Here is a 15,144-nt window from a genome sequence, read left to right as displayed (position 1 = left end):
AGAATGGAGAAATTTACAACGCCACATCATATGAGCCAAAAGATCAAATTGTTTAAAAGAGCAGACTGTCAAAATACCATCAGCATCCATGTCATCTCTAATAATGATACCGTTTGTCAAAAAGGCTACGCAGGCAGAAGGTTACGTAATACCTAACAGATTAAATACAACCCCGGGGGATAAAATTGCAGAATCACCACTTTCCAATGCCTTTCTTTCGGTTGTTTGATTTTGTAGGAAAAAGCAGATCACACATCGCTACTACTTTGCTTCTCCTCCTCCTCCGGCTTTTGGAACACTTTGCAGAGGAATGGATTTAACAGTACTCGTCTCTTGCTTTTACGAGATCAATTTTACAGGTCGCCATTGAGCAACTTTCAGCAAAGATTTACAATTCAACAAAATGAATGAATGAAAATCCTTTGAGACTGCTGATTCCAGTATTTATTGTGTTCCGGCCAGTCCTTGCACGCGTGAAAAATGTAACCTGATGTGCGAAGAATCACACAATGTGTAAAATGGCTTCATCCATTCAAGTGGATCCATTTGTAAGCGCCTGAAACGTTTGGAGGCTCGTCACGTTCTCGCCCTTACGTCATGATGATGCTACACGTTAACATTACGAAGGGCTTTGGTCCGTCCACACAACCAAAGGATCATAAGCAAATCTCTGGACGCACAGCAGCGGCTGTGCTGTCTCCACTTCACTCCAGTCCGCCCTGGGGAGGAGGTCCATGCAAAGGAAAGGATCAAGAACAACCTGGGCCCTGGTGCATCCACCATTCAGCAGTCCCCGAGTGCCATAAGCACATTGGTGTAATCCCTGCAGACTACTGAAACGGGTAACTGGATCACTTCTTTTAAAAGCACCTTAATGGATTGGCCTGCCCGTTGATTTTCTTTTTAATACAGAGCATATAGATGCCCGATCACTGACGTCTCAAAGATTGATAACAAACTGGATTGTTGACTGCCTTTGTGCATTTGAAGTGTCATTTACATGCACAAAAATGTTGTCAATCCTGAATCGAGCAGCTCTGCAGGAATTCATGTTGGATGAGCTACGAGACCAACATGAGAGACAGCCTTTAATAACACTCATTAAGCAATAGCAACACGGATATGTCATGGCAATTTGAACTTTTGCATGACTTAAACGTCACCTCCGAGCAGCAAAAAGGAGGTAAGCCGAGAAGAATTGGCATGGAAATAGAAAGCGATGTGATGACCTACCCCTTTTGCGTGATGGGAGGCAACATCAAGCCTGTCGCTGGGCCTGCTAGTTATCCACAGCAGGGCTCTTTGGTGCGGCCGGAGTCTTACCTAGCACCCAAAACCCCTCTCACCGCTGCCACAGCAACAGAGAGCGGATTACTGGACTGTACCATTCTGTTGTTAGAGGGGATTAGAGTTCACACAACATGGCCCCGTTCTGGGTGTTCGTGTGTCACTGCCAGTGCGTGTGTTCATGCGGCCCACAAAAGGAGAGATTACCACAATCGGCATTCTCATTTGAGCTTCTCGGGAAGGGACTGGACATCACACACACGTGCGCTGTCAAAAGAATATCATATGTAGGACCTAATGCTATGCTAAACCTTAACATAGAAAAAAAATATGATTCTCTTCAGTCACCAAAGTTTTTTTCCACCCCCCCACAAGTCACAAAAAAATAGTTAAGTAGTGTCATTGACTAACTTTGCTGTAGTAAATCACGCCAAGCCCACATTATGTAACTGATTCCTAAAATCAGTGGACAACATATCGTCAATTCTACGTGTTTGAGGAATAGAATAGACTGAAATGGAGTGAGGATCAAGAGCGTGTGTGTGAGTTTTGCATCTTTGATCAAGTCCAAGTTGGAGAAAGGGAATCATCTCATTATGGCTTGTGGCAGATTAGTATCGGCTCAAACGACAAGCCATTATATAACGCGGCAAAACAGCATGCATGCCAGCGTAAACATTCCGGCCTGAATGTTATACGCTTTCATTTGGAGGTTGGAAATATGCACGTCAAGAGGACGGACATAATATTTTTTGAATGATGTCATATCCCACAGAATCAAATCAATGGAGTAGCTTGGGAACACAATTTTGCAGAGTTGCGCAGTGTATGGACTGTAAGGAGTGATTTTTTTTTTTAATTTTACCTTCCCTTCCTCATCCACCATCTGAGCAGATGTCTCACACTTCTCCGGGTCACCAGGATCAGGATTTTTGTTTTGGTGCTGGGTGGTTGAGGTGACGGCCAGTTGCCTTTGAAGCCGGAGAACTTCCCTCTGAGACTCCCTGAGCAGTTTCTCAAATTCCACTCTGACTGATGGGACGGGAGAACCCTGCACAGACACATGCATGGCTAAAATAAACAAATAAATATACATAATATACACAATAATAATAATACGTTTTGATATCAAACCCAAATGATTTCAGTCCACAGCAAAAGTAAAGGAATAGGTATAAATGTTCCAATACTTTTGGAAGAAACTCTTTTCTTTCCCCAAATGGGAGTTTTGATAGCAGTACAATTGATGTCCAGCAGAGGGCGTACTTGAGTCTACATAAAGCAGAGTCTGTGCTGGCTAGTGAGTTAGAACTTGGTACAACTTTGCAAGAAAAAAAAAAAAAGGGGCAGACAATATTGCAAAAATGATTAATTATAACAATCAGAGTGGAAAGAATGGTTGGTAATAAATTGAAATTAAAAATAGACATAGTACGTTAGCAGTGCCAAGTTGTGCTTCCAGTTCCCTGAAGTTCTGCTGCAGCGCGGCAATCTCCTTCTCCTTGCACAAGAGTGCGTCGGCGTGCTGGGCCAGGTCACGTGCTCGCTGTCGTGCAAATGCCCTCTTGTAGTGTTCCACTGATCCGGGCCTTATCAGCGATGGAGCGCTCACCTACGAGGATCAAGTATTAAGGTATTGTGATTGTCTTCTAAGTTCCAGAATATCGACAGGAGGTCGCAAGCTTGATTCGGAGTCCATTTTGACATTTGGTTGAGAGTGAGGACAAAGAGGCTGTTCATGACTGTGTTAAATTTGTGCAGCGTACCATTTTGAGGTTAGCCTCCTGCAATTTGCGCGCCCTCTCCTCCAGTCTTTTGGCAAGCACTGCCAGTTCCGTGTTCTTCCTCCTCAAGCGTCGGACCTTCTCCTCCGTTTCTGGAGCACTGCTCTTCCGCTAAACACATGGGCGTAACAAATGACATCACGCTATGTCCAAAAATAAGTGTTAATACAATGTGCTGTGTCATCTTCTTAAAACATACCAACAGGCAATTTTCCTCCCTCAGTATGCTGCATGTCTTCTTCAGTTCATCCAACGCTCGCAATAGTTCAAAGTTCTGACGTACCAGAAAGTGGTAGTCTGCACCATTCTGGAACAAATATTATGAAATAAATATGAGCACGCAAAAATCACAAGCTTTTTTTTTTTTTTTATGAGGTGTGAATGCTTTTTATATGGTATGGGAAGCTTTTGCCTGCATCCATCCATGGCACTTGCTAAGTAAGGGGAGTTGATGCATCATCACTGGACAGGCATTTCATTAGATGGACTCAATAGGCTGATCACACTCTGTCAGCATAACAGGAAGAAGAGCTCTGCACCCACGCTGCAACGGCGGAGAGCGCTGAATCACCGAGCAATGAGATCAGGTAGAATGTAGGAAAGGGATTTAAAAAAAACAAAAAAAACATGGGGTGGTTTTAGAGGGTGTGATATTTTGCCATGGTTTGGAAGAATAGAGTCACTTATCACAATAATGGGGTTAACATTTTACAGTGAATGTTAGTAGTTGTGACTGTGACAGAAAAGCAATGCCCATAAAAAGTTAATTTCCAAGGTTCAGTAGAATGTGTGTGGAGTGACTCAGCAAAGAATACAATTTGGACATTTTTCAGTGCCCTGACTTTGCTGTGCTAGCAGCTTAATGATTTTACTGATGAGGCCTAAGAGGGACATTTACTTCTGGGGGAAGAAAAAAAAAATCTCGAGTCAGCTTTGCATCAGCTCTAGTGCAGGTGCTCAATTGAGGTGTCATCTCCTGCATTTCCTAGCCCTGCCTGGGGTGCTGACGAATGATGGGGGGGGGGGGGCTCTGCTTTAAGCAGCAAGAGAACAAAGAGCCAACATAACAGATTGCTTTTATCCCCCCAAGAGGTAAGCGACCTCCAGCCATATCCCCTGCGAGCACCTTCTAAATAATAAATAAAGAAATAAAATATGTTATATGGTTTTAGTGTCTTTATCTGTCTATGATATATAGTGTGGATATCTCTACTGGAGGCAGGGGAACTCATTTTACAAAAAAAAAGGTTATTGGCAGAAACTCATTACAAACCATTAGCACATCTGCAGGGTACTTTAATTAAAAACATTAACAATTCCCCTGAGGCATCCTGGGATTATTATTATTATTATTATTAAGGCGTTAGCTTGTTAGACATAATAAATAAGTTAAAAAATAAATAAATAAATAAATAAATAAATATACAAATAGGCGTCAGATTACTCCTTTTAAAGAAGTGTTTAAAAAAAAAAAAAAAAAAAAAAGGAAGAATCCCACACCACCCAGTAGCACAGATGAAAAATGGTGGCCTGCTCCAGCAATTACATTGCCAGACAAACAGAAATAGAAAGATGCACTGTGCTACAAACAACTCCTACAGTAAATATAAAAGGCTCTTGTTTTAAGCAGAGCTTTCAAAAAAGTAGACCAATCAAAAAAGGGATGAGCGGTAGTAGTACATACAGCGCTTGTAAATAACTACACCCTGTGACGTTGGCAGGGTGACTGCATTTGCATTGGACAATGAAAGCAGTGCATGACCTCTGTTCCGTGGAGGCCATGGATAGGCTTTGTAAGCAGACAGCTAGACAGTGGGGTGACTCGGGGGCTGCTGGTTGAGACATTTAAATACGCCAGAGAATAGCCGCACCTTCATCTATCAATTATTCATAATGTCATAACATGTAAATATGCACGAACCATGTGGGCGTAGAACCATTTGGGAAATGAATAAAACTGCTTCTGAAAACACAGGCAGAAAATGTGTTCGCTAAATATCTGAAACAACACGTGCTTTTATATTTATGTTAGACAGTTCGAGCAAAAAAAAAAAAAAAAGGGGTAAAGTGTGATAATGAGCTTCTATACTAAACTAGAATGATCCACTTTCTGCTCTCTCACAGGTACAAAGTAGGTCAAATTGAGATGTGCAGTGCTGGCGTTTATTTTTCTCTACCTTTGACCTATCCAGTAAAAGCTGGATTGTGGGAACAAGCTAGTTTATGTAAATAAACTCTTGAAACAAGGCTCTCAACATGAGCTTGGTAGCCAACTCAATCGTTACACAAGGTTGTTAATGATGTCACGACACGATTGTCCTGTATTAACACTGCCACCGCTTGTATCCAGATTATATGAGGCTGGAGAAAATATCCATCTTGAAATGACTGGCGCCATGTGACACTGGTTTCTTTGAAATGCTCGTCTAGCAAATGTAGGCCAGGACTCATTTGTAATGCTCCATTCCCAGAGTTTGGGACAACAGCTACATCTGATAATAATCCGAAGTCTGGAACAAACATTTTGATAAACTGCTAAACCAAAAACATTTTTTTGCTGTCCACTAAAATTGGAGGGCAAGACAACACCAAAAGTACATACCTTGTGATCTCCTTCTGCTTCAAAACCATTTAGGTTTTCATAGAGCGAGTGGTGCCTCTTTCCTAATAACGACTTTGAAGGGACACAAACGGAGGCGGGCACGCTCTTGTCTCCTTGACCCGAATCTCTCTGCTCTTCCGATTTCCTCAACTCTTGTTGCGTTTGTTCCAGAGTTTGGCTCTCCTGGCGGCACTGCATATTTACAAACGTCTGCTCGGGCGGCTCTGGCCGAGCCCACAGATCATACATCGCTTTCCGTCAAAACGAACAGATGATGCTTACAATTCCCGTATCACGTCATTTAAAGACAAAAGGTGTCGTCCTTCTCCGAGGAATCACGTCTTCAGGAATGAGGGCAGTGCAACCAAAAAAACAAACATTATTTGGAATCCGTTTCCAATGGCAAGTTGATTTTGGAGTAACGCTGTGCTAAAATTCTCTACCCGTACCTTAGCATCTTTGGCCTAATAGCATCCCAAAAAACAAGACGGGCAATCTTGCATGTCATCTTTAAACGTTGCATATAGGTCCAGAATAAAACAGCAAACAAGAAAATACCAGCGGACCCTAACTAACAGGTCCCTAGTGCGCAAGGCTGAGCTGTCCGTGGTAGTTGAGCTCTTCCGTTAAGAATCCGTGCGCATCGGGGCTGCCTCCTGCTGCCAGACCACACAACTCGTGTTGTTTCCAGCGCCATAAAGGTGAAGAAAAAGGACGATTGGAAAAATGAGCGTATGAAACGGGGGGGTGTCATTGAGAAGAGGGGGTGGCGAGGGAGGGAGGGAAGACTTCCTCCTCACCCTATCACAAAAAGGCAAGCATTCAGCCAGTGCCCAATCATAAGAGCCACTATAGCGCGTTTCCATGGAGATGACGCTGGAATGATGTTGGCTCCCTATTGATTGTTCAAGAGGCAACACGGACTGCAACGCAGGGGAGGGAGGCTGCATGCGACACGCACTTCGGCAAGTGGAACTAATTCTAATGTGTAGCTGCCGTTTCACACGAGCTAAATTAATTGGTGGCCTGCCAAGGTGCTGAATCTTTGTGATTAGAAAGAAGTTTTTTTTAAACCCACTCGGGTGAAAATTAAAATGATTATGATGACGTAGTTTCTCACAACGTAAATGAGCAATATGTGTTTGTCTATTGCAATATATCAAAATAATTATGAAAATATGTACAAATGTCATCAATGTCAATGTTATAATTAATATATATATATATTTTTTTTTTTCCTTGTGTGTGTAGCAATTTTAAAAACCTTTTAGAGACCTTTGGCCAAGATTCTGGCACATACCAATAGACACTTTGCAACATTGCTCCTCCCAGTTATGTTGTTATGACTGGCCAGACATGACCGAGAGCAAAAGTCCAGTTTGGGAAAACTGACCACATGACCACAGGACCTCAAAGTCAAAGCACAGCTCTAAAATTGTACGAGCGCCCTCATTAGGCAATTCAAGCCACTTCTTTGGAATGTTAAATTATTTGATTATTTGATTTTAAGTCCGACTACTATTCAGACTTACATCATCACTCAAATAGCTCATGGTGCAATGTGAAAATATGAAGTCACTTACCTCCATGTTTCTGTCCATGCATTTGGAGGGAGGGGACTCATTTGCACCAGTTGACTGTGTGTAGTCGGGGGCCTGGTCGTTGCAATGTGCACAAGGAGTGTTTGGAGGGTGCTGAATTTTTAGAGCACTGCTCCAACAGGTGTCCACTGCTCCACTGGTGGTGTCATCTAAACACAAGTCACTGCTTGCTTCCCGCTGTACCGGGTGGTCCAGTTTGCTGTTCTTCTTGGATAAACAAGGGTCAATTTTGGAGGTCCTAGAGTGATTTACATGGAAGCTCCCACCATCTTGGGTTAATTGTCTTGCAATGTGTCTTTTGTGTATAAAATCTTGGTGGGTTTCCAGCAGGTGGCAGAGGATGATGGCTTTTTCCAGCTCCAATTCCTGCCTATGCAATTTATAGACTCCCTGCTCACTATTTATCTTCCCAGACAGCATCAGAAGCAGCTGCTCCAGATTCAATCGCGTTTTGCGTGCGGAGCTCTTGGCCTCAATCTTACTGTATGGCCCACTCTCTTGAAAGACACACTGCGGTGTGCTGGAGTGTGTGTGTGTTCGCCATGCACGTCTGGAAGTCACCTCCTGTAGGTGCCTTATCTCTTCATCCTCCACTTCCAAAACAGAATGTGCAGTTTCTAGATGTGGTCCATAGTTTGTCTGGCCGTGGTAAGGTTTCTTGGATGATAATAGCAGAGGGTTATCGCCGCCTTTTCTCATTATGTCACGGCACAGCATTCTTAGGCATATCTTTAAAGAGGTGGGTGATGGACACTTTATGAGACATGCAGCATGCAGTTGTCACAGCAGGACACTGGAATGATGAGACAGAGAAGTATGTAGAGTACAGAAAAATGGTATGACAATAAGTGCTATTGATAATTTATGACAGGTAAGAAGACAATATGACAATTTACACATTAGAATGATATCAAATTGGTGAGCTGTAGCAACTATTCTTCTTTTAAAAATGTCTGATGTTCCAGTTACCACAAATGAAATGATTGAAAATATTACCAACAGAGATTCATTTAAAAGGAATTTCTCAGGATGATTTTTTTTTCTGCAGCTGAAAGCCATGCCCGACTAGTTTACTAGCCGATGAAGACAAAAGTGAATTTATTTAACTAACACTAGCGTCGAACTAATGTTAACTCATAAAAGCAACAGGGTATGATGCGATGTAATAAGATATTTTTTAAAAAAAAATGCAATGAACAACAGTGCGACTGTAAACGTCAGAATGGTTTGCAACATCCAGACAGACGGAGACGCTTCGTATTACATCGCCATTTGTCGTCTGCTATTTAATTACCTTACACGAGTAGCAAAACTATATCAAGAGATACTTTTGGATTTTACAAATGAAATAAAGAGAACGATAACGCTCTTGGGACTATGGAAGTAGGAATTCCGAGCTAACTTTAATGCGTTGATTAGCCAATTGTCAGAATTGTCTGACTGCAAGTTCAAGCAAACTCACCTCATAGCCGATACGTTACTTGGCTTTGGATAAATTCGTCGACATTCAAACTATGTGCACAAGTGACACAGTTAGCTCCAAAAGATCCTTGGAACTATGCATTTGTTTATCCGTAAAGAACATGTCAACCGACTGGACCGTCCATTGGCAGTGCTGCCTTCAGGTACCCTCCGGCGTTTAGGACACCCCCCCAGCCTTCTCGGAAGTTTATATTACCGATTATCCTGAAGGCAACATAAATTCAGGCGACGTGTGGAAAACGAGGACCACTAGTGTTGATAAGGTGTCAGTGCAGGTTATTCTTCACTCACAAAATACAACAAATATTTATTACTGTAACTATAATTTAAAAAATAAACCAGCAATGCTTTTTAGTATTTCAAGTTCGACATAAACACAATATCCTAGCTGTTACATAACAGTAACGTCACCATATTCTAAAAAAAGGTGTCTCTCCAGGGATTTGAGGAGAGTCAGGTATCAAATTTCTTGCAGAACAGATAAAGTAATCTGTGTCACACATAAGTTATTTCACTGCGTCTTTTTACTATGACCCAGCTATGCAATGACAAAAAGTGTCAGGGAGTTGCGCAACTACTATACATGTCAAGTTTCAACTCAAGACCTTCCTAACCTGGTAACAAAAGTTCTGAATGCGTTGGGAGGAGGACAAGTCATGACAAAGCTTTGACTGATTCTCTAGTGAAATTCCCTTCATAAAATATATAACCACAAAAACAACGGGATCCATGGAAGAATCCTATTTCTAAATTAAATTGCTCTTAATTAAAGAACTGTGGGGCAGTTTGAGAAATGAAGTTTGAAGTAGAAATTATTCCTAAATGAATCTGAAAGCCAGCCCATCACGCACATACTGTACATCAACATGCAAGAGAAGAAAGACACACCCACCACAGGATGGGAACTGCAATCTCCCAATGGGATTGTACACAAGTGAGTGGGACATGACTATGACGGAGCTTTACCTGAAACAGGAGATGCAGGGACATCAATGAACCTTGAGCTTTCATTCTTTGTCTTTTTCTTTTTTTTGCCCCTCCTGCTTTTTAACCATAGGCGCATAGGCGGGGTGTTGGACATGATGAGCTATTTATTGTTTCATGTAATCTGTCATTGAATCCAGATTTTTATTGTCAGACGGAGTTGAGGAGATGAAAGACCTAAAACACAAACTGCTACTGGTTTGAACATTGTCGAGACACTTTTTAGACAAAGCACAATTTGGGAATGCTAACTGAGCCTTAAAATATTCTTTGAGAGTATTTTGCAGGGGGACAACTATTTGAGTTTTGAGAAAATTTGAGTGACCCCATAGATTCTCACAACAGGTATGTGCTCTTTAAATTACTTACAATTTGTCAAGGTTATAAAAGTACAATCATATTGATATTTGTTTCTAACACAGAATTTGAATTTATGTAGCTTTTTTTTTTAATGCACATTTTACACAATATGGTTGGTAAAGGTCCATTAAGATGCTTATTTGAATTACTCCATATTGACAATTCAATGAGTTGTTGTTTGTCGTGATGAGATTTTCGAGCTATTTCTCAGGATTGGGAAATGAGAAGGGAGGGGAAGCACAGGTGATACAAAAGGTAACATTATTCCCAAGTGGATGCATCTTATATCCTATTATGACGAGACATTTTTCCTCTTTCATAACTAAACAATTGTCCCACGTGACGGTTCGTTTTTGCAGATAATATCGGAATGAACATTAAATAAAAATGACCACCAGAGTCATGTGTTAGTGAAAATTAAACATATTCAACAATATGGTCCGCTTCCCTTTTCTGGCAAAAATGCACTGGATTAAAAAAGTAGCAGCCAACTCTTGTCCTCGCAATTGTCCAAAACATACTTGAGATGAGGGAGAGAGTGGCTTAAGAGGAGATGAGAGGCAGCCCTGCCGTGTCATCGGCTGCTCAAGCGTTTTAGTGACAGATTACAGGAAGCAGTCTTTAGGCCTGAGCATGGGAGCCATAGAAAGCAGAAATGTCTTTTTGTGCCCCCTTGGCTCGGAATGTCCACTATCTCCAGGGACCAATATCAAATTCTCCTCTAATACGCATTCCTGTGTAAGGTCAGGGGGGAAATCTACCAAGTGTCCTGAAGATGAGACACACCACATTGTGAGCTTGTGATGCCAACAAACATTTCATGGACCAAAGGAACTCTTCTGTCAAGACAAATGGAAAAGTCAGATTGCATATATTTCCCTTTGTCACTTTCTACTTGCATGAAAAGATGATTTGAGCAATGGTCAGTCATCACATTGTCACTATCTCCCCACGATTACTGAGTGATTGTCTGTGAATCCCAAAATTCTTTGTCTCAAGGGAATCCCCCTTCAATACGGAAATCCACAACACAGGTGCCACCTGCCCCCCCTCCCTAAAGCTAGATTAAACATTTGCATTAATTTCCCTCCACCCCCTTTGTATTTTATGGGATGACTTTGGTTTTGGAGCACATTTTTGACAAGTCCACTCATCAGACCACCATCAATATTGCTGCAGGCTCATTAGGGAAAACAATCCAATACTATAATTAGGCTACAATGGAACTGGGACACAAAGACCTGTTTGCTGTATGATATACATCGTTGATCTCTAAGAGGGACAGTGTACGTATGAATGTGTTGCAGGCATCGGATGGTCATTCAGGCAGCCATGCGAGGACAGCGTGTTGTGGAGAGCCTATGTAAGTGCTGGAACCCGACTTTGTGTCTGCTGGTGACCTTGCTTGGATCGCTTGTTTTGGTGGCGCTCGGTGTGCTCTCGCGATTAGGTGAGTAACGTGCCAAATATTCATTATGCTCGTTACACTTCTGATTTGTTGACATGTGCTGTACTCTATTTGCAGGAGACATCAAAATAAGTCGACGTGCTGCACCCAGTAAGTAACTTGATAATATTCTGGTGTTTATTAAAAGGGAAGTCAAACCCCCCAAAAATATTTGGAATAATATGTTGTATGCAGCCCAAGTTATATGTTCTGATTAATCTTACTTTTGTGGAATATAAATTAAACATGCAAAATTGCTGGTGCCTGAAAAAAAATAAAAATAATCTTCGCACCTATGAAATTTGAATACTCTGAGTAGTGAAAAGTGGAATCCAAGTTTCATTGAATAAACAAAAAGGAGACGCCTGTGAAATGACCTAGATGGAGTGTGAATCATGTGATCTATACAAATATGCTTCGAAAGTCTTTGTGAGGTGTTGGAACCAAACAAGCCTTCAGGCGTTATCTCGTTGGTCGACGCCAAAACATCTTCGCTAACAAAATAACAAAGGAAAAAAAAAATGCTCGTATTTTCACTGCCTCATTTCTTTTTCAGCCAATGAGCAGCAATACCCGGTGAAGAAGCATTACCAAGGTAAGCGTGGACTGTCAAGATGCTCCTGCCACCGACTCTCATGTTCTGGAAGAAAGTGTTGACATTTAGGCCATGCCATAAAATACTGAATATTATCCGTCACTGTCAACAGCTAGGTTAAAAAAGTGCTCAACACTATTTTACGAAGCATTTTTCACGGGATAAGATACAGGTTGTTAAAGTATACCAAGACAAGAATTTTTTTTTTTGTCAAGTCAGTCAAATCATTCGTTATGGAAAAATATTCACCTCCTTAAATTTTTTTCATTCAGCAAGATACAATTTTGTTGAACCAACAAAAATAATACATGTTACACTTTTGTTGATAAAACAGACATCGTCACACTTTTTTTTTTTTTATTATTATAAAAAGAATGATATCAGAGAACAGGTGTCTTGGAATTTCAATGAGCGCATTTTCCCGATTTGGAATAATCCTCATCAACTAATCTAATTATTATTTTTTTGGTCCAAAGTGCGACTGACAGACGGGCCTAACAGGTGCGAGGGCCGCGTGGAAGTCTACTACAATGACAACTGGGGCACCGTGTGTGACGATGACTGGGACATGCTGGATGCCCAAGTCGTGTGTCATCAGCTGGACTGCGGAGTGGCTGTGGCTATGGGTAGCACCTCTCACTATGGACAAACCTATCTACCTATCGTGCTGGATAATGTGGACTGCCAGGGTTGGGAAACAAACCTGGGTCACTGTGATAGTCTGGGCTGGGGCGTACACAACTGTTACCACTATGAGGATGTGTCCATCAAATGTCGAGGTAAAGTACGGTGACGTTGAAGCGTCAGAGCTGTGAGAATGAAATGTGACTTTTTTTATTTTGCTGTTAGAACCACTGGTGGTAGGAGCAAAAGCGTCAGGGGGTATTACAACAGCACCGCCCAAGAATGCGATCTTAGGTAAGCACTGCCTTCATTGTGCCGCACAGGTGTCAAACTTAAGGCCCGGGGGCCAGATACGGCCCGCCACATCATTTTATGTGGCCCGCGAAGACTAATTGTGCATCAATTGTATCAAGTGTATCCCACCCAATAAATTGTTCTCATCTTTAGACGGCACCGTACGTCTCGTGGAGGGAAAGGACTCCTGCCAGGGCCGGGTGGAGATCTACTACAAGGGACGCTGGGGGACGGTGTGCGATGATGATTGGGATGCCAGGGAGGCTGAAGTCGTCTGCCGCCAGTTAGGTTGTGGCCAAGTCGTGTCGGCTCACACCAACTCCTACTTTGGTTACGGCACCGGCCATATTCTTCTGGACAACATCAACTGCATTGGCAGTGAGGAGCAACTTGCTCAATGTGCAAACCTTGGTTGGAGAAACCACAACTGTGGGCATCATGAAGATGCTGGCATCACCTGCTCTGGTATGTTGTTACACATCTTGCATGTACAACATCACAAAATGTATGACATAACTTATCATACATTTACAAATACTTAAAACTGTTGCCTATTTAGGTACAGGACCAACCACAACTCTGCCTCCAGTTTACCCATCCACTGAAAGCCTATGGTCCACTCGGTCCACGCAGGAAGGAGCAGGTATAATATTTGCGTGTACAATTATAGTGTATTTCAATACATTGCATTTACTATGATGCACAGTATGAGGATGTTCCATATGAGAATAATTTTAACTGAATTCTGCCAAAGATTATTCAACTATAATACAAGTGACCACAAGATAATGGCAAGCAAAAATGTTACATGTACAAAAGCTATCAAGAGTAGTGCAGCAAAAAATTATATTTCTTTCATCGCATCAGAAGTGCCCACTGCCTACGCAGCTAAGAACGAAGAATGAACTCGAATGACGTGCATGATATTGGTGACCAACAGGGGGAGACACTTCTCCCCTAAGTTTCTTGCACTGGATAAACATAACACTATGCTGTTATATTTGGATCTTTTTTTTCCAGCAACAAATGTTGATGTCACAGCTACAGAACTCATGACAAGTATTCAGACCGCTCCTCAAACAAAAGGTACTTGTCTAGTTTGTATGACGATATGCTTAATTTTAACTGTACCCGTTGAATTAGGATTTAAAAAAGTGTTTCTGCGCAGCTCCAATGGCTATTCGCGTGGTGAACGGATACGACAGCTGCCAGGGTCGCGTGGAAGTGCAGTACAATAACGTATGGGGCACAGTTTGCGACGATGGCTGGCATATGGCCAATGCCGTAGTGGTATGTAGGCAGCTGGGCTGCGGCATAGCTCTTGAAGCCAAATCACAGGCCTATTTTGGCTACGGTTCCGGTCCCATCCTGCTGGACAATGTACATTGTACTGGTGAAGAAACACATCTCTCCAGGTGCATCCATTCCGGTGTGGGGCAACACAACTGTGGCCATCATGAGGACGCTGGAGTTATTTGTACACGTAAGGCTTGACTTGAACTTTTTGACATGACAGGTCAAATGTGAATCTGTATTTAAAGTTTGAGTGTAGATCTCTCATCTCCCTGACAATCGTCAATGTTTGCGATTGTGTTATTTTTTCCAGCGGCTATACCCTTCAGTGGATTTGCCCGTGATTTTAGCATAATAGATGACACGGCCACCGACGACCCCACCACCTCCATGCCTGATGGCAAGTGTAGTAGTCTTCATAGTATAAAGAAAAAATATTAATGCTTGACTATTAAGCTATTTTTCTTTCTGTAGGAACACTGAGGCTGGTCGATGGTCAGCATGAATGCGAAGGGCGCTTGGAGATGTACTTAAAATCTGGATGGGGCACAGTGTGTGACGATGCATGGGACATCCCCGACGCCAAGGTCGTGTGCCGCCAGCTCGGCTGTGGGGAGGCCATCGCGGCGTGGGGGGAAGCCCACTTTGGTCAAGGAACGGGAACAATCCTATTGGACAATCTCAAGTGCAACGGTAGCGAAGTCTCCCTGCGGAATTGCTCTCATATATCCTGGAACGTGCACAACTGTGACCACTCAGAAGATGCCGGTGTCACCTGCTCACTGTTATGA

At 42.3% G+C, this 15,144-nt stretch overlaps 2 protein-coding genes across 14 annotated transcripts in view; one reads left to right on the top strand and one right to left on the bottom strand.

The window, feature by feature from the left end:
• LOC133168571 (RIMS-binding protein 2-like) overlaps positions 1 to 8,920 on the bottom strand; it is a 24,419-nt gene extending 15,499 nt beyond the window's left edge. For 10 of the 13 annotated variants that reach the window (XM_061300211.1, XM_061300216.1, XM_061300217.1 and 7 more), the window contains exons 1-6: positions 8,737 to 8,920; positions 7,257 to 8,067; positions 3,271 to 3,378; positions 3,054 to 3,182; positions 2,723 to 2,899; positions 2,153 to 2,338 (exon numbers count right to left, since the gene is read on the bottom strand). In XM_061300211.1, the coding sequence (XP_061156195.1) occupies positions 2,153 to 2,338; positions 2,723 to 2,899; positions 3,054 to 3,182; positions 3,271 to 3,378; positions 7,257 to 7,991 (1,335 nt within the window). In that variant the 5' untranslated portion in view covers positions 7,992 to 8,067; positions 8,737 to 8,920. Of the gene's footprint in view, positions 1 to 2,152; positions 2,339 to 2,722; positions 2,900 to 3,053; positions 3,183 to 3,270; positions 3,379 to 5,673; positions 6,359 to 7,256; positions 8,068 to 8,736 lie in introns of those variants that run through there. The other 3 variants (XM_061300221.1, XM_061300223.1, XM_061300222.1) reach the window with 3 other exon arrangements.
• LOC133168520 (scavenger receptor cysteine-rich domain-containing group B protein) lies at positions 2,781 to 15,144 on the top strand. Its single transcript, XM_061300131.1, has 12 exons — positions 2,781 to 2,920; positions 11,408 to 11,550; positions 11,626 to 11,658; positions 12,104 to 12,142; positions 12,619 to 12,921; positions 12,992 to 13,060; positions 13,214 to 13,525; positions 13,620 to 13,703; positions 14,081 to 14,146; positions 14,229 to 14,543; positions 14,667 to 14,753; positions 14,828 to 15,144. Exons 2-12 carry the CDS (start codon positions 11,415 to 11,417, stop codon positions 15,142 to 15,144), a joined length of 1,761 nt encoding a protein of 586 aa, XP_061156115.1. The 5' UTR covers positions 2,781 to 2,920; positions 11,408 to 11,414.

This window comes from Syngnathus typhle, linkage group LG15, assembly GCF_033458585.1.
Source record: "Syngnathus typhle isolate RoL2023-S1 ecotype Sweden linkage group LG15, RoL_Styp_1.0, whole genome shotgun sequence".
In the NCBI taxonomy this organism is placed as follows: Eukaryota; Metazoa; Chordata; class Actinopteri; order Syngnathiformes; family Syngnathidae; genus Syngnathus; species Syngnathus typhle.
Note: the sequence above shows the minus strand (reverse complement) of the source record. Positions and strands in the feature narration are given on the sequence as shown.